Raw genomic sequence first — 20346 nt, forward strand, 5'->3', positions numbered from 1 at the left:
AGTAGGCACCTGTTTTGTTGTATACTGCAGTCCCTTGTTTTAACTGAATGACAGCGGTGCTATTTCAGGAATCATCTACGGTAATACTGTAATTATCATCATGTAAACTGAGATCTCACTGCCTTCATATTTTTTATTTCATCCAAAGTGACACCAGGCCCTGCTATAATTCTGTAGATTCTGTTTCAGTCTGTTTTGTTCACAAATTATTTTTTTGATGATAGCTAGCATATCCCTGTTACAGTAGAAAAGTAAGGATGTAATTACTGTCTTCATTTTTGCATAGTGACTGCTATGTAAGGGGAGCCAGAGCCTAGCCTGGCAAGCAACAGGCTCAAGGCAGGATACACCCTGGATGGGACACCAGTCCATCACAGGGCAGACACGCCCACAGACGCTCACATCTAGGGCCAATTTACAAAGGCAGCACCCCAGGTCTGAAACTGAACGCAGAGCTCCAGCTCTGCAAGGTAGCAATGCCTACTGCTGTGCCACCATGCCACTCCTGAACAGATATTACAAAGGTAAATTCATTATGCTGATCAATAACTGACACAGAGTTTCAAGAGAGATGAGACAGTAATGCTAACTGCCTTGCAATGGTGCCTCTCTTAAAAAGATTGAACAGATTACAAAGATGAATCTCAGGCTTAATACTATTCATTGTTAATTGTGTAATTCTTTGAGATATACCGTATTTAGGAAAAGCTCTACATACTACAGTATGTAGTGTATTATTCTAACTGAAATGTCACAGTACGATGTGTATTACATATGTTCATTAATTTAGCCATTCAATTTGTGAACAATTGCTATCTGTTCAGAGTTGAATTACTGTATTAGTGACTTGGAGATTTGAAAAGAAGTCTTCAGCTCCTGTCTGTGGAAACTATAGTCCAACAGTTTTTAAAGACTTTTAAATAAGTGCCTTGAGCCTACATGTAGGTATAATGGATACATTGATTCAATTCACTGAATAATTTAGGAAACTAAATAATAAATGGAAACTGTACACACAGTGGTGTGGATGTCTGGAACAAACTACCCACTCACGGTTGTTTTAAAGCAGAGGGCTCCTTCAAAAACAGCTGAGATCGCCAGATCAATACATCACTAGCAATCAATCAAATAAGATGGATCAAACAACCTTCTCTCATCAGTAACTTTTCTTGTGTTATGTAAAACCAGAATACTGGCCCCCTTGAGAACCACAGCACAGAATGCATTGATCGGGGTGAAGATAAATGAGCCACGGTGACCCCAGCTTTAATCAATTTGTATCACTTGTCACCTTTGATTGTCTGAGCATAAATGTAAACTTTATATTTATGTGAACACCGAGGATAGCAGTAGCTGTTAGAGGTTAGTGAAATTACGCAATGTGTGGTATTTACACAATGTGCACGTTTACATTGATAGGAAGCTCATAAAACGGGAGCAATAAAAAAGGAAATATCATCATCAGTCTTGGGCAGCACAGTGGCCCAGTGGTTAGCATTGCTGCCTCATAGTGCTAGAGCCCTTTGTTCAATTCCAGGCCTGGGGAGCAAGGCTTGAAGTTTGCATGCTCCCCTAGTATTTGCATGAATTTCCTCCAGGTCCCCCCAAAAACACACTGGTAATATAACTGAAAAACCTGGCCCTAGGTGTGAGCATGTTTGCCATGTGATGGACAGGCATGCGGTCCACGATGTATCTTGCCTTGCGGCTGTTGCTTGCTGGGATAGGCGCCGACTCCCACGAGACCATGAATTGGAATAAGCAGTTAGAAAATGGATGTTTGGAAACTCAGTCTTTGGCTTATTACACCAAGGGCATAATAGCCCTGTGTCTGAGAAGGAAGAAATGCTCGCTGTTACCATCCGCTCGGCTAACCCTTTTTCAATATCAGTTTGCATGCATTCTACTGCTGTATATATTTGATAAGTCCGATTATGTCTCATCCATTTATCAGGATCTTTATGGAGACTGAATCCTTTGTTATATCACAGCACGTTTTGTTTAAGTCATTCAATTAATGTCCTTGGCTTGCAAACAAAGAAAATTTCACAGCATTTCAAGGCTTATTATACATCATTATTTAGGCTTTGGGAGAAAGCGGATGTGTGCAGGATTATTAAAAACTTCATAACCATAAGAGTGGACTGAAGAGGGTACCAAACATAATTTATAGAAATAATACACAAGTAAATACATAGTGAAGAAGTAAATCTACAGATGGACATAAAAACATATAACATGAAAAAATATAAATCATGAACATAAAAAATCTTGATAATACCTATAAAAATAAAAGAAGTGCTTAGGATTTGTGATTTGGGGCTATTTACGTTAACTTGGTAACTGCTTTGAATGCAGAACTAGAGATCCTGGAGAAAGGATGGAGATGTTACTTTTTAAAAGTCAAGATAAACACTGGTGATTATGTTACTGTATATAGCACATACTGTGCTTAATGTTGAAGTGGATTTGTTGCGTATATAAGATTCACACCTCACCATTGACGTAAACAATAAGACCAGCCTTCATGTTTTGGCCTCTCAACCTATTTATTGAAAGCACCATACCCCGTGAAGACCTACAGTAAATCTTCATTTGCTTAAATGACTTACAAGGAACACACATGCTAGCTGCATTATTCATCCACTGCTCGAAGGATGAAGAGCTCAATCCTGTGAGTATTAAGAATCACAGGTCAATGAACGTGCCAGGGCTACACAAACATTGCAAATACAATTAAGACACATCTTAGACACCTGTTACAGGCACAAAATACAAGGAGGTCATGATGTCAAAACTTGCAGAGATAAGAAGCTGAATCATTGAGCACTTGGACACACAGGCCTACACAATTCTTAAGGTTTTGCGATTTCTTTTAAAAAAAAAGGAAGTCAAATATAATTCTGTATAACTCAGGTTCCTTGTTCGTTTTGAAATCCCATGCTGTCTGAACATTGTGTCCCATTCTGGAGCTCAAACCTGAATGAATCTGCTTGAAAATAAAAATTGTGCAACAACCCATCAGCAACCCATCCCTAAGGTGTTTTTTTCCTTTTATACTTGATCAATTAAACATAAATGTTCCAGTAATCATTCAGAACACACATTGCTCTTCTCCGGGAAATTAATAATTGCACAGGAAAACGTATAAAAATATTTAAAAATTTGAATTACATTTACTTCCCCTGTTGTAAGCCTAGTTTTTAGAACTGGTAATTGTATTTTTTCCACAATGGAGCGCTACAGTACATCACAAACAACCAAGTCAGAAATCGGATACACTGTGACCTTACAGGTGTCCAGCTAGCTACATGGGTCACTGTTGATCCTTTGTACTTACTTAAAGCTAGAAACATAGAAAAGAAAATGACACTATAAGAAACAAAGAAAACCAACTATTTCCAAATCATAATTTGCCAAAAAATAATATACCTTTTGTATAATTTCTCGATTGTGATGTTTTGAAATGCCTTCAAATACCATATGAAAGGTACTAACTTACAATGCTCCCTCTACTGAATATAATATTTAATATGCTATCTGAAACTCTTTCTGCATGGTATACCACTTATGCAAAAAGGAAATTGTCCATTCTGTCGATTTTGAGAAACAACAGGTAGCCAGAATCTCAGGCTCTTCCCATCTTGCCATTTAACTGTCAAATGTAAAGCAACAGCCTTCAATGGATCACTAATCATACAGTATTCTTCTTATCCCTGCCTTATGGAGGAATACTCCTGAAGCACAACACTTTGTTTGCTGAACATTTCCTATGTTTTGCGCAATATTCTAGCCAAGCATGTCTTGCCCTTCATTTCTTTACAGATGACATTATCAGAAAAGAAAAGTAATTCTTGTGTAGACTGACTTTAAGAAAATCTTAGAATGATCAAAGTACAGTTTGTAAACCTAAATGGACCACATGAACATACATACAACGATACCAATGCATTTGTTTTTGCGATGATGCTAAAAAAGTATTCATAACACCGGCGGGAGCAGGTCATAAAAACAAGCATAATTATTTTCTTTAGTGGCCTAAAATCTACAAAGAAAAGAAAACGATGGACTTCAAAGAATAATTAATCCAAGCCTCTTTAACATAAGGATTTCTGTAAAACACTATTGAGTGCGTTTGTGATTACAGTTATTTACTGGCCGATGGATTGCATACTGTGTTGCAAAGTTTTCTTTCTTTTGATAGTCTTTAATAGAACAGACCACAATAAATGACAGTAATTCTCACTCTGAATTTCAGGTTACTGCTTTGACAATGGTCTTGAAGTCATAATCAACAGTACGGTACAGTGAGCAACCGTGTAAGATCTTTAAAGCAATTTGTCTGCAATCAGAGCATAGCAGTCAGGCAGCAAAATGATATATGACAGGATATTTCTAGTTACAGTTTGCGGGATAAAAAAAAATGTATTTACGTCCTTCTCCTGTACAACTGAGACTTATCTTTTGACGAAGGTTACTACAATACCAGCCAGGCATCCTTTTCGTTCCATAAAAAAACATTAAGGTAGCATCCAAATAAATCAGGAAAGGTGTGTGAAATTAATTTATGAATGCCACCATCTCCATCCACATAATACTACAGTCACCGTAATATTAGTGGAAGAGCAACGACCTTCGATCTAAGGGCTGGAGGGGGTGGGGTTAAATTTTTAATACCTCCTTTCCAGCACAAAAGGGCACTTATTGCCTCTGGACATAATAAAAAAGACAACTAAGAAGAACCTGAAGGCCGTTCTTATTTGTTTTAGAATCCAAGTAAACAATCAAAAACTATACCTGCATTAAAAAAGAAGAAAAAAAAACTTTAAAAAACTAAAACGACACGTTACACTAATATTAAAGGTGCAACTTTAAAAGGCGAAACTTACTTAACAGAGTACGATGGGTTAATGAAAAAGGGTTTAACTTTTAAGAATCTGCAACATATTATACTCCAGGATTTTATTCTTAAAGACACTGTAAGATCCTATCTTTTCTGAGCTCCCCGAGATGCAGACATGTCATTTCAATAACTACCAGACTGAAATTCTTAAGGCGATCTTTTCCACTTCGCAGCGTAATGTGGTACAAAACAACACATTTGCGATATTGTTTTCCCTCGTATGCAAATCCGACCAATTTCTTGAATTGAACAGTTAACCATTGGACACAGACGTGACAGTGAGATCTTTACTTCGGACAGCTCGTGATTTTTCTTCTTAGTTCAAACAAGAAATAAATCTTGAATCAAGTAATTCTCACTTACCATGACGTTTCCTTGCATTTTTGCCGTTTTAATTAGTTCCTTTTCCTTCATTTTCGCACAAAAAATAAAAAATAAAACACCAGATTCCGTTTGCTACTAATCCAGTTATTTTAACGACTTCCAGCCTCTTTAACTTGATTGAGCTTTCTGTCACAGACTCTTTTCAGTTTACAACCAGTCCTAAATCTGCCTCTATAGTTTTGCGAAGGGGCTTTCACTGCATTGATCATTGAAATCTTCTGGGCTTTGCAACATCCTGTTGATAATAGACGCTGAAGGTACCTTGTCCCTGTGCGTGGATACAAGAGCAATCAAACATGGACGAAACTTGATTTTTAGCAAGATTGACATTTTGATGTATGAGACGTGGAGGGAGACCACGTTGTGTTTATTCCACCCAAGGTCCTTTCATTCATTTTTGACTGAGGTACCGTGTTTACTGCTGCTCCCATACGCCTTGTTAGTGACGACGCCAGGCTTGTGAAATTGTGTTTAAAATGTAACGAAATGACTGCGATTAGGCAGTCAAAGTCAGGGCATGCAAAAGCTCCACAGAATATAAATAATGTGCTTTCGGGTTACTATGGAATACACGTTACGTTTCTATGGTTGCACTCATTTTGCCGAGGCTACAGCAAGCGGACGTGCCAGACACAGCAAACAACGTTGCTTGAAGTGGAAATCTGCTGCACCTTTTGTTGTTGGAACTCAAAATTTGCCACAGCCTTGAGCTTGAATTCGTTTTCGGTTTGTTTCTGCCGAAGCATAGTGGCTCTAGGGGGGGGATAACGTGAGTATAAGGAAAGCAAGATAGAATACGCATTTTTTGTAAAAGGCTGAAACGAGTTAACCATCTTGCACCGTCACTTGAAGGCTTTTGGTTATTTTATGCTTATATGGGCGGCTCAGTACTTGTCAAATACGGCGGAGCCGTATTTACCGTACGTAAGATACACAGGGTGAAAATCGTAAACAACGCCGGAAAAAGCACTGCACATTTACTGCATACTTATATATATATATTTCTGTTTTGCTAGTTTAATTTCTGCTTTAGTTTCATAATGACGCAGCTACTGTGGTCAGGCGGATTAGAACCGTCTTTCCCGAGCAGCAAGGCAGAAGAATGACTTTAATTCCAGTTCCACCCTGCGCGATTCATCTATCAGGACGTGAAGTGCACGATTACACTGTGGATCTGCTACTCTCCTGCTGCCACAATAAACGAGTTTATGATATATTACCCTAATAAGATGCGTTTCCAAACCCGTGAGAGACAAGATGCTTAGTTACATAAATGGAAAACTGGGCTTTAATTGGAAACTGTAACCTTGGTTAAAGTGTCTGTAAGTAAAAACAAGAAGGCGAAACAGCATCTGCATTTCAAGATAGGAGACACAGCATTCGTATACAGTGATGCAATTTATTATTTTTACATTTGCAAGTTATTATGCGCTCATCTAGAAAAAACAAATAATATAACTAAATAGCCTACTGTATGGTAAATACTATAGAAATCTAAAGCAACGAGTAATACGTTTCGTATAATGACACACAGGGCATGATTTATTATCATTATTTTATTATTATTTCTGCTGTCTGTGGGTTATTTTGTATAGAATGACTACAACGCCTCCTGTTGGTGGTATATACAGTAACTGATTCTTATAATTTTTGTATATGTATACGCGTATTAAATATGTATCTAATTAACTTGTAATAAATGAAGATCTGCTCAAAACTGTCTTTATCTGTATATTTTCTATTTTGAGTATAGAGATACTATTGCCTCAAATACATCTCATCTCATAATGGTTCTCTGAAAATGGCAATGAAAATCATATTTTTTCTACTATAAATTGTTCAACTTTATTTTTGTTTCATAAAATGTGATTTCCAAATACTCTAATGGATCGAGTATTAGTGACTCTTATAATGAACACCTGAATTCACACATTGATTTTACACATTTTATTGTGATTACATGCTTAAGCCTAACTTATCCAGTTTTGAAATTGAACCCAACTTTTTCTGTTTATCCCATTCCTGCTTAGTTCCATCTTGTTTCTCTACTCTAAACCTGTTGGCAATTGATATGATCAACGAGTCATTCCTGGATTGCAGTTGTTAAACCAGTGCCTATAATTTGTTAATGGGTCGGGGAAAATATATGTAATTACAGGTCTATTTCAAATGTGCTTTTATTGCACAATATTTGCAGTGTGTTGTGTCACAACAATTGAACTACTACTTTATTAGTAAGTTTATGAACCTTTTAGCTGAGATTTGGACTTGTACTCTTGATCATGTGCTAGAAGCTCTTTACTAGCTTCCAGGTGGTTTGTTTTTGACACCCTACTTATTGTTAATCCTAATGGACTCATTCAGATGCCCCTTCCCTTAATTAATACTTGATTTTTACTATGTTTTCCTACTGTTTTTGGTGTCACTCATTTTACATACTATGAATTTGGAATGTTTTTCATGAAATGTGCTTTATAACAAAGATGATGGTTCCAATAATATTGTAGCGAATTACAATATTATTGCACCGGAGACCCGGGTTTGATCCCGAGGCAGGGGACAAACTGGGGCAGGAGGGGCAACAGCAGAAACCTCCACGAACCCGAATTCGCTACAGTATAAACAAGTATCAATTTATGTATCGATAGCATTGCTCTAGGATGTTTCAAGATGTTTAAGCACAGATCAGTTACATTTGTTAACTATAATATGCTGTGTACAAGTACTGAGCCTGGACACAGACTGTTTATGACAAAAAAAGATACATTGTTTCCATAAATATTAAGTGCATTTAGAATAAACCACTACATCATAGAGTAATAATTTCATTATGTAAATAAAGTCCAGTTAATCAGAACTGAACTGCATTACTACTGAACCTAGGGATAATTTCATATACCACTTGTTTTTTCTATAGCAATAATAATACTTTTGCTTCTTTAATGGCAGAAATGCAGTACTGAAATGATGTTCTTAAAAAAGCTTCAAATTTTTAATTAAGGAATTCACTACCTAGCAGATGAACAGATGGTGCTCTCCTAGACCTGTACCTGATAGTCAAAGTGGAAAATTCACTTCCATAACAAGTTCACAGCAGTGCGATATGTGGATGTGGACTCCAAGGATGGATAAGCTAAGAAACCACTCACTGGACCTCAATTATTATTTATTGCATGTATGCCCCAATGCACAAACATAAGGCCTAAAAATAATAATGTACCATGAACAAAAACATAAGCTTATACTCTAGGTTTCTTTAAACTCAATGCCTGCTCTTACCACAGAAATATTCATATTTCTCCAAAGTGCTGATACTATTTAAGAACTGTTAATTGGAGTTCACTATAAAAAGGCTCTCTTGGGCATAAATCCAGGCCTTCAGACTGATGTTTCCCAGTGTTAATCCATCTAACACCATTGTCCAGCCCCATCCCCCAATAGCAATGCTTTGGTTCATTTTAGAAGATACTGTACCAACCTCCTTGTCCATACTGTATGGCCAGGGACAAAGACACTTCTTTGTGGGTTAACATCAAACATATCAATAAGTTCTCTACCTTAGTCACAATGTCAGTATAAGGGTTTTCTGTATATTTTAAAATCTCATTTAGTTTATAAAAACATGCAATGAAAAAGACTGAAATTCTGCAGCTTGCATGATGTTTGCTTGGTTTAAAGTAATTTAAGATAACAAGCTTTGTAAATGATTTCCCTCAGATTCCCCCAGGAAATTATTTACTCTGTCTCTTCCGGTCAATGCAGCCATACTGTGTAATAAATTTAATAATATGACCCATAACTGAAATCAATATGCTCATGATTAAATACATTTTGAATATGATGAGCATGCCTTTTTTTCATTGGAGCATGTATTTATAATGAAAGTACTTACTGTATCTGTCGGTAGCAGAACGGAATCTTCTCATTTGTAGCCTTTCTATATTCCAATAATGTAATCTAATGTAATCTAATAATTAACAAGATGGAATGACTATCAATTCACAGTACAGATACCTTCTGGAAGATACACTTTTAATTTGTCAAAAAAAAGAATTTATTATTTATTATAATCAAGAAAACTGCACAGCGAAACATTTGATACAGTAAAAACTACTCTCTACATAACAATGACAAAATTACAGATGAATAAATGTACTTTTGATGGCCATTATGAATGCATTAAAATGTTTTAAAATAAATAATTGGAAAGAATACACAGAATCTGAAGAAATATTAGGTATTAAAAAGTGAAATGGCCAGTGCAACTAAAAACCTAGCAACCTGCTATTTCTAAATTCTTTATGCTCATTAGTAAGAAGTGTTGTAACTCTAAATCCAACACTCAAAAATAGTGTCTCTAGGGGGAGGAAAATATGTCCTAATGCAGTACCACACAGTTAAGCTCTATGGCAATGGACAGACATGGTTAGTGAACATAGGTCAGAAAGACCACTTGTGTAAAAAAACACCTACTGTACAAACCATGCAATATGTGAACATGCGAGGAAACCACACAGTGCCTCTATTTTTGGAAAGTGTGTCACTCACAGTCTGTTACAGCTACTGTACTGTATGTCATTGTAAATGCATGGCAAATTCAGGGCAAGACAAAGGCTGTATTCCTCAGTAATAAAGGGGATGCTCCAACAGAATATTTAAACGCTAAAAACCAATACGAGGGTGATGTCAATTTTCCATTCAAGTATTACACTATGTACTTCATGCATTCTATAAAAGGAACAGTATGTGTAGATTTTTGTGGTTCACTCAACCTTAAACATTCTCTGTGCACCCCTACAGGGCATTGTTAGAAGTGGTAAATTAAAAAAAAAAAACAACACACACTGCTGTTTCCCTGTACAAGCCATTCATTATGTTCATTAGTGAGACAGGTCTGCAGACTTTAAAAATAAAATAAAGGATTAACATGGTACAATGTTTGGCATCCCAATGCCTTATTTTTGCTTATTTTGTTACATTCATTTCCTGCACATTGATGTTCAGATGGAGTCTTTTATCACAGCGGAGCTCATAATAAAAACTCTTTACAGTTCCGGCCATGTGGCTGGAACAAGCTTATTCGATAATAGATTAAGTAAAATAAATGATGTGTTTTAAACTTTACTTATCAGTCAATAATACATTTTCTAAGTTTGTTGAAATGCAATCCTAGACGGTTGTGAGCCCATTTAAGATACAAGGTGCACCTGTACTGTATATGCAGTTGTAGACAATGGTTTTTACAAACTTTGCAAAGAATGAGATAAATTCAGAATTGTGGGAAATAACATTCTGCTGAAATAATGAAACAAAATGCAAGGAAAACATTTTTGAATTTCCCAGCTCATGAGATGAACTTACACTATAATATCTTAATTCTTTCTCAAGAATTCACTGCTCAATTTTAATTTCGTCTTGCATAAGTGTTACACATCGTCTTCAGCATTTGTTTTCAATTAGCTTTGAAAATGCACTTAAACGAAAGAAAATCCTAACACTGAGGTTTAATGGACATTAAACTATCACCACAAAATGTAAAAAAAAAAAATCTAGATCAGAAACAAGTCTTCAATCCAAAATGTGGCACACAATAAACAAAGTTATTTAATGGGTCTGAGCTCCCTAAGCAAGAACACAATCCTGTCAGCACTGACACATTGATCTGAGCCTCAGGGTATATGACATCGAGGTGTTTCACAGCTCTGCCTGCGCAGCTGCAGCTGTTTTGTGAAGATGGGCTATTTGTGGTTGACTCCTGTTGATAGCCTTGTTCCCGCTGATGTTTTGTTCAGCTCAGGTCACTACAAAACTTTCCTTGATGTTGTGCCACTGTAATCTTCGCGCTGTGTGGACTTGCATTGTCCTGATTACGAATCAGCACTTCTGCATCTGTCTGAAATAATAAAGAAAAACTCAAGGACTTTGTTAATGTATCGCTGGGCTGTAAAGTTACCCAAACTTTGAGTCGGATTTATCCTTGGGCCAAGGGTGAGCCCCCTGTGACATCCTCACACTTCTACTAGTCTACCTGTTGCCTTATCCAACCAATAGTCAGCCTGATGCTCACCAGAGTGACTCCTATATCGTCTTACCGGGTTTATCAAGGCCAAAAGGTATTCAACAGCAAATAAAACTCTTCACCACTCTTTGCTGCCACTTTAGATGGTCCTTGACTCACCAAGAAAAGCCTGCCATTCAGTCTCTTAGCTGTTGGTATCACCCCTGAATGAACATGAGAGCATGCAACTGTATAAGGTGACATTTTATATTTAGGCAAAATGTATTAACCTATTATGAGGACATTTTTTTAACCTATTTACAATACCCAATTAAAATATTCACTCACCAGGCAGTTTTCAATCATACCTAAAATAACCTGGTAGTTTTCTGAACAGGTTTGTAGTAGGCAGTACATTGTACAAGTTATTTTGTCAGTAAATCCATAGCTTGAGTGATTAGAGAGTGAGTGATTTGCTTAGCTTTAGCTGGGCAGTGTGCTACAATGAATATTACTATGTATGTCTTAACCCACACTCTTGCAGACATACAAGGCAATAAAATACAATGCATCCTATCTGCAAATGAACTTACTGTTTGATTGGGAATGCTATGCTGAAAAGAGTATTCAGACATCAACTTCACAAAGCAGCAAAAACATTAGATTTTCAAATAAATAACGGGATGTTCTGCTGTTCGTACTACAGGTTTAGTTTAAGTGGAAATTATTTTGTACTTAGGAAAGGAAGTTTGTACTAATATGAATCAAAACAGTAATCCTGATGGTAAACATTGACTACAAATCACAATGTTACTGAGAGTGAAGTATCCTGTCAAAACACACTGTAATCCTTGTTTGGGGTAAGAAATCTTTAGTTCTGTGACAGCCATGAATCATGTATAAAAGTTTTTGCTTTATGACAGTTATTTTTTGGTTTTAAACATATAATTGTACCTATGAATTAAAGTATAATAAAAAAAATTAAAAATTACCTTCTTTGCATAGTATATTTGGTCCTGTATCAATATGCATTCCTCACATGTTAAATATTTCAACTTTATAATATATGAATAAAGTGTGACTATTATTAATAGCAGTTGCAGTGAAAGTGATTAATTAGTAATTGCCACTACTGCCTCAGTATCCCATTATGTTGTCATAAACTAACCCAGAAGGTTTAGGCATACCATTCCTATTAAAAACCTAGTACCTAGTACATGAAGAAAACACTTGGCTTGAGTGACAAAAAAATAATTAACCCATAAAAATGTTACCAAAGAGCATTTATTGCAATATGGAGTGCTTCAGCAAAATCCAATAAACCAGTCAACTTTCACTGCAAGTGGACAATAGATTTACCTCCAGGCACTTCTCTATCTGCAACGTCTCGTTTGAATTGGCTGAATTCAGAAAACGAATGCAATATTTCATGAATAGTAAGAACTGCACCTTTCTTCTTTTGAGTAGTCCGCTTAATAAAACCTTATAGATGCTTACATTTCATTTAAGACAGAACTCATTTAATATTATAATCATTTCAGCACGTGTTCAAATGGTCAAATCCAGCAGATCCAAATCCAAATAAAATAATCCACTGAAATATGTAGAATTTTTATCAACAGTAAACTCTCATACTCCTACATTGCGTTTATCATCAAGCTTTTATCGAATGTCAAGCAATTGGTACGTCAAACTGCCTAATTTTGTAGCTTTAAAAATAAGATCATTAGGAGCATGCTCGTGCTGTAGCAACGTTTCGAGTATACTTGACAGCTCTTGAAGGAACATAGAACAGGATATATTGCATCACATTGCATATCACTGATGTATAGTCAATCAGGAATAATCATCACCCCTTGATGCATTATGACAGACTCAATAAAGATTAATATGTATGCGTAACACTGGGAGAAGATTAATGCATTTCATCTACATCTGAAGTGAACATTTTTAATTTAGATCTGTGAAAAGAGAGGGGAATCTCTGAGTCAATTACTCCAAGAGGAGAGCGAAAATATAGTCCTAATGTACTCCTAGTACATACTGTATGGATGTTTCCTGTTGTATCACCATGTTAAAAACACAGTTAATGGTGGTAAAGATTAGCTTAAGGTATCACAGAGCACTATACAAAATAAAGGAAACCATGGTAGATGACAGTAACTGCACTAAATCTCTGGAGGCACCTGTGGTAACCTTTCACAGGGGTCTTTTTAATAATTCAGCCTGCAGGATTCATGGATATTGATTTCCTTATGTCCGTCAAATGTTTTAATATAGATTTTATATACTGTACATTTGCACTCTGCATTCTGTTTTTTAGTTTTGATCCCCATAGCTTACAAAAAACTTGATCTGCCAATCAAAAAGACTAACGGATGGGACTCAACCCTTTGTTATATTGTATCTATTATTCCATACAGTAAGTGAATACTTTGTATGTATATCTTAACATGAAATAAAGAGAATTGACACCTGCTCCTCAAACTACAAACAATGAGCTTGTACAGTATATAGTCAGCATTTATATCTCACAGATACTGTAGCACTAAGGTGAAAAGACATTTTATTTAAGGAAGGCACTAACACTTGACTTCCATTCAAGTCTCTTGAAATGCTTTGGTTCAACATTTTAACATTCATATTGATGTCAGTATAGGTGTGTGAGACATGCTGAAGTTTTGTGAACAGACATCATTTTGTTAAAATACAAAATGCAGCAGCTGAAACTTGCACCAGTGTCAGAGTATTCTAACTAATTGCTAGTAAGATCCTTACAAATTAAAAAGGAATTTTAGAAAAAGTGAAAGATCTTTATACAATAAAACATGTATACCACACATTTCAGTATATAGACTCTTATATACGCCTAAGCATGCAGTACTGTTGTTGAATTGAGATGTTACCAAATTTGTCAAGGTATGATGTCAAAAGTAGTGTAGCGTTTTGTAACGAATAACCATAGGGAATAAATGAGCCACTGAGTAAATCACTTCTTGTTTAAAATTGATCAATTACGTTATCACTTTTTTCATTCTAAACCAAACAAAATGAAACCCAAACCAGCTTAACAAGAGCAGATGTGGTCTCTTGCTGAGTCTGCTTCAAGAAGAGAAAATGTTGTATGGTTTTTTCCCAGCTCTGCAGAGGTACCACTAGTGCAGCATGTTGCTCTATGTCATACAGAATCTACTGCGGCACGACAGGCTTGTTCTACTGAGAAACTAAAAAAATATGCTCCCATATACAAACAACAGTAATAACTAGGCTATAAAATATGAACACATCCACATGCATGGTGGAATATGGCTGTATTATGCATATATTGTTTGGTTCCACATTTTTAAAGAAAATAAATTGCTACAAACATCATGATCATTTGTTTTTAAGTCTGTAAACTTTAATTCTGACAATTACAGTCAACCTGGGGACCTTAAACTGTGATTACCTAGGAATCAAATGTGCGATTGAGTGCAAGTAAAAAAAAATGTTTTCTATCTGCAAGCCAAATGACATAGAACACATTTCCCAAGGTGGCTCCAGAAGCAATGGGGAAGCCATAAATCAGTGTTCCATAATGACACAAATACTGCTTCAGAATGCAAATTACACAACGCTTTACTACATGTTTGTACATATACTATTTTCATGCACAGCGACTGTAAATAATTTAAAGCCCTAATCTTCATATTTTTTCTTCCACAGCCCAACTGTTACCATAACTCAGTTAATAGGGTTGCACATAAACTAAACTAAAAAAACTAAACGCATATTCCTTTAAAAACATAATTTATGTGTTCTTTCCAATTTTGCCTCGTGAAAAATTAATCATTGCTCTGCATTTCAAATCTGAGGTTTTGTAGTTTCCAAAGCACTGTGACATGTTTAATCTTTCTTTAACTGATTACTGCAAGAGTGATTAATGCTCAGACACACAGTAGATAAACTGGAAGTTTTTGTAATTTATTTTTTAGCTCACTCTTATCAATATAGCCTTTGACACACAGTGTACACTGAGCTTTTCTGGTTATCTTGATTGTGAATAAGGTGTCTTTCATCTCTTATTTATAACAGTGTGTGTAGCCATGCACAACATACTGTAACTGCTAGAAATTTATTGTTCAGTTGTTTTTCTTTTCAGTTGTTCAAAAAACTTAAAATGTTTCCAAAAGAAAGAAAGAAGTCAGGTGAAAGGATCTATGCAATTGACCTGTCTTCAGTGTAGAAATTAGATTATGGAATGTGAGACATTAAAATGGGTAATCAAACTCCACAGAAGCCAGGAATTAAAAATACACCATTACACCTATAAATTAGTCATAACATCAAACAAATTCATTACAATGGCAGTCGTGTTTTTCAAGGACTTAATGAAAAACAATCCATTTAATTACATTTAAAACCCAACAAAAAATTAATTATTTGTTTTCCCCTATCTGATTTACCCACCCTTTAATTAAAACAAGCCAACTTGGTATTCATAATGGAAATGTCCATATTCTAAGCAAAGCATTCATCCTGCAGTATAATGGCAGGTCATCCATGTACACCGTTAACAACAAAGGAATTCAAATATACGTTGTAATAAATCTTATTTTTATCATCAGCAATATGAAAGCAATTTCCAGGGTCACTGCAGGCCATAAGCAAGCAATTCTACCCTCAATAAAAAGTTCCTGAGTAGATATATCAAAATGATCATATATTTAGGAACCTTAGTCAGCAAAGCCAATGCTAAGGGGAGGTCTCTCCAGACAAACAGAGTTTCACCTGAATTGCCAGGGAGATTAAAGAAACTTGGAAGTCATCTCAGAGATAGTACTGCATGGAGTCAATTTGCAGATAGTACTGTAAACGTGTTGTAAAACGAGACACATACAGACATCTACATTTGGTATAAGCCAAATGCTTCACTCCCTGGACATTTACTATGCAAAGGGCTTGCATTCACACTGATACAGTATTAGTTCAGGCGGGGAGCTGCGTCAGCATGCGTAGGCTGCAAAGGAACAAGTAATAGGTTTAGTCCGTGCTGGAAAAAAAGAAGAAAGAAAACACAACGTTTCGGCCGTGGAGCCAAATTCTGGTTTGAGAAAGACAAGGCAGTAAGCAAAGGTAATGTAGTGGGAGAACAAGGGCTGGGAGAGAGGAGGAACGAGAGGCGGGAGCAGGGGACAGACTGGCCTCTCTATTACTATTACTTACCTAAGTACCTACTTACTAAGTAATTACCTGTTACTTGTTCCGATGCAGTATTATTACTGCTTAGGATCTTTGGGGGGATATTACGGTTATTATATGGGTGGCATGGTGAAGCACTGGAGCCCTGGGTTCAATTCCAGATCTGCTGTGCTGTCTGCCTGGACTTTGTATGTTCTCCCCATGTTTGTGCGGGTTCCCTCCACAGTGCAAAGACATGTTGGTAGGGCAGAGTGGTGGCTCTGTGGCTCAGGATCTGCGCCTGTGGCTGGAAGGTTGCCGGCTCAAATCCCGCAGCCGGCAGAGGAATCCTACTTTGTTGGGCCCCTGAGCAAGGCCCTTAACCCCAGGGGCGCTGTACAATGGCTGACCCTGCGCTCTGACCCCAAGCTTCTCTCATGGAGAGCAAGCTGGGGTGTGTGAAAAAGATAAATTCCTAATGCAAGAAATTGTGTATGGCTAATAAAGTGATCTTAATTGACTTCTGTAACAATTGGCCCTGGTGTTTGTGCATGTGTGTCTACAGTACAGTATATGCACCCTCTGTTGGACTGGTATCCCATCGAGGGTGTATCCTGCCTTGTGCCCTCTGCGTGCTGGAACGCTCTACTGGATAAGAGGATTAGAAAATGGGTGGATGGATAGTTATGGTATGCATAGTAGCAAAAATAAAACTCATCACTTTTTCATTTTCAGTGGCACAAAGCATATAAAGCATGCTGTAAAAGAAACCACCCATTTTACGGATTGAGATACCAAGAAACCCTTAATTTGCACACATTTCTATTAATTTGTGATTAAAAAAAGACAAAGCACCACTTTCGTTTCTGCTGTTCAGTATCCACAAGGTATCAACACATCTAACATTTTGTCAATGTGTGTTTCAGGAACACTTGTTCTGTCTTAAACTTTGCACCTATTTCCTGATGGACTGTATATAGTATATTGTGACTAAATAGCTTGTTTCGGCAACTTCTTAAGATATTTCAGGCAAAAAAAAGGCTTCTCAGCGCTTCCTGAGGTCTGTATACAGTATGGAACTCATCATGTTAGACTATAAGAAAGGTTACAAATGAGAGGAGGCCATTTGGTATATAAGGGCTTATTTACACAATGATTATCCAGCTGTTTCCTGCAAAAACCGGGGTATGAGCTTCAACTACATGGCTTGGTAGCTTGTTCCACACTTCCACAACCCTTTGGATACAGAACCGTTTGAACATTTTTCACACTCTTAAATTATATCACTGCCCACCCTTAGATAGGCCTTATGCAGGTTTGGTCCACTTTGACTGGTTGTTAGGTATCACAACAGTGGGCAACATTACATTTACACAATATATGTTACAGTATTCTACTACTGTGTGTACCTTGCTTTATATGCTCACTTTTTCTCTGGTTTCTATAATCATTTCAATATTTTATAATCCATTAATGCATTTGCTTAGACATTTTACCAGCCTGTCAGTTAATGCAAATTCTGAGAAATACATTTCTGCTTCACAGAAGTAAATCTGATGTTTGAGGTGAATATGGAAAGAAGTTTTTATAGGCAGCTTTTAAGCACTGCACTTGAATACATCTTAAATTCTCCATGTTAGCTTAAAAGGGTTGTATGAGCCTTATAAATATAAGACACAAAGACACAAAAATAAAATAGATATAAAGCTATATTTTGTTTCGGTCACCTCATGGGGAAAATATCTGAAGTCCAATTTTCAGGCATTATTGTGAATCTCTATCCAGCAGAGGGCAAACTTACTCTTAACCTGAAGTTTTCTCCATCTCATATTAAAGAATTTCTTTAATATGTAGCAAGACATATTGTGACAGTAATATTTTTAGAGCTGAGATCAGATTATACTACAGTACTGTATATCATACAGTGCATTACTTAAAGACCTGTAAAGGTGTGGACTTACTTGTTAAGGGTTGAATATACAGATGTCAGTTTCTACATAAATGGAGAACTGTATTTCTAATAAGTACCTTACTGTGGCTTGATAGAAACCTTTGCATTGACACTTCATTGCTAAGCTAAAAAAAACAGCCCATATTTAGGAGCTGTGCCAGTAGTACAGAAAAAAAAGTGTTAAAATGATTTTTGACATAAAACATGAGGTGGACTATGTAAATACTGATACTCACTTCAGTACAATTCTTTTAACTGATTTGTTCTGACAGATTCACACAGAAAAAAAACTGTTTTCACTGTGAAAGCCCAATTTATAGTATGAGAACCTGTCACAGCATAAGCACTATGTTGATGTACTGCACTTATTCAGAAATGTTGAAGGGGAGTGGTGGATAATATCTTCAATTTCTATTCAATGGATCATTCCAGATAAATAAGCGCCGATATGTCGAAGCCAGGAGATGTGCTGCGTATGAATTCATGTCGAGATTTGCCACACCAGATTTAGAAATGAGGAGGCCAACACTACCATCGTCATGAAGAAGCTTATGCTGATGAAATGTACAGTATTTAGACTATGTATGAATTTCCTTTTTTCCAGCTGGGTGAGTCCATATTGTCTTTCAATCCTCATTATTCCAAATTGCTGGAATAATGTTGGAATGTTGGAATGTTTTATGTTTGATAACGTTACATCACATGATCAAAAATTACACTTTTAATCGTATGCTAACAGGTGCAGTATTCTGCTGGGATCTACATAAGATGTTGAAAATTAAACTTTGTGATCTTTAGTTCAATAAAAAGGATAGAGAAAGCTGAGTACCCTGTCTCAACAAAGGTCACCTCTTCTATACTTTCAAAATCAATGCTAATTACCATACAGTCTGGTTCAGGTTTTTAGTTGTAACTATACATTACAAAAGATTCAAGAAGTAATGAAACCTTAATCAATATTTGGCATGTTTCAGGAATGTATTTTACATTAAAGTTGGTCCAGAGTGTCTCTGTGATTCAGTAGCACTGATAAATTACAGCAAGGTTTTCTGTCAGCATTTTTAAAAGTGGTTATGTGTGAAAAACTGATGTTAATTTTTTAAGACAACTGCATTCCCGAATACAGTTAAAAGAGAATAAAACCAGAGATTTGTTGTGTAAAGGAAAACAGATGAGATGTCTAGGTGAGTTGCAACATAGATGTAAAAAGATTAAAAGACACAAAGGAAATTGGTACATTTGAAACAGACTGCTTTCCAGCATTCAAAACTAATCCTTTTTTGGGGACCTCTAGTGGATGAAACTGCAAGCACGTTTGTTTAGTTATTTTCCATGTTTAATCAATCAAAATGTCCAGGTGAACTCAGCTGTTGTGGAAGGGATGCTTGGGGATTGGGGAAATGATAAGAAAGGAGTTAAAGTTTTTCACAAGGGACTCACAAGATGAATGACACACTGAGAGCTTGTGTAAAATATATGAGATGGTTTCGTTTCGGGAAGTTTCAGGAAGGGGGACAGCTCCTATTGGGTCACGTGCTGGAAATGTCAATCAGTAAGATTAGCTGTCCTTTCCAGGAGAAGAGTTACCATTTAATGTATTTTGTACATCTCTGTTCTCCTGGCCTTTAGAAAACTCCAACTTGACTTGGAAAAAATAAAACAGAAAACCTAACTTGATGAGAAGGTTCTTTCTGGCTTTAAGATCAAGCAGATGTGGTATATCACAGTTTCATGCTTAGTATAGATCAATCCTGATCCCCCACAGACAGCTGGAAAGAGAATGTGATCCAACAAAGTTTTAAACACATTCTTAATTCTTAAAATAACTGCATTCTGTAATAGGAGTTTTTACCCACCGTGTACTCATACAACTTATATACGTGCAGTATGGTTAATGCAGAGATACAATTTGACAAGATACACAGCAATATCCAAGGGAGATCTGATTCA

At 36.4% G+C, this 20346-nt stretch overlaps 1 protein-coding gene across 2 annotated transcripts in view; it reads right to left on the minus strand.

Annotated features, from left to right (window-relative positions):
- The window catches only part of LOC148657503 (A-type potassium channel modulatory protein DPP6-like), a 305728-nt gene that overhangs the window by 278556 nt on the left and 6826 nt on the right, over positions 1–20346 (minus strand). The window contains exon 1 of one of the 2 annotated variants that reach the window (XM_088643869.1): positions 5267–6052. The exons of the other annotated variant lie outside the window; for it this stretch is intronic. Coding sequence (XP_088499995.1) covers positions 5267–5317 — 51 coding nt within the window. The 5' untranslated portion in view covers positions 5318–6052. Of the gene's footprint in view, positions 1–5266; positions 6053–20346 lie in introns of those variants that run through there. 2 annotated transcript variants of the gene reach the window in all.

Source organism: Lepisosteus platostomus, chromosome 8 (assembly GCF_059453375.1).
Source record: "Lepisosteus platostomus isolate fLepPlt1 chromosome 8, fLepPlt1.hap1, whole genome shotgun sequence".
In the NCBI taxonomy this organism is placed as follows: domain Eukaryota; kingdom Metazoa; phylum Chordata; class Actinopteri; order Semionotiformes; family Lepisosteidae; genus Lepisosteus; species Lepisosteus platostomus.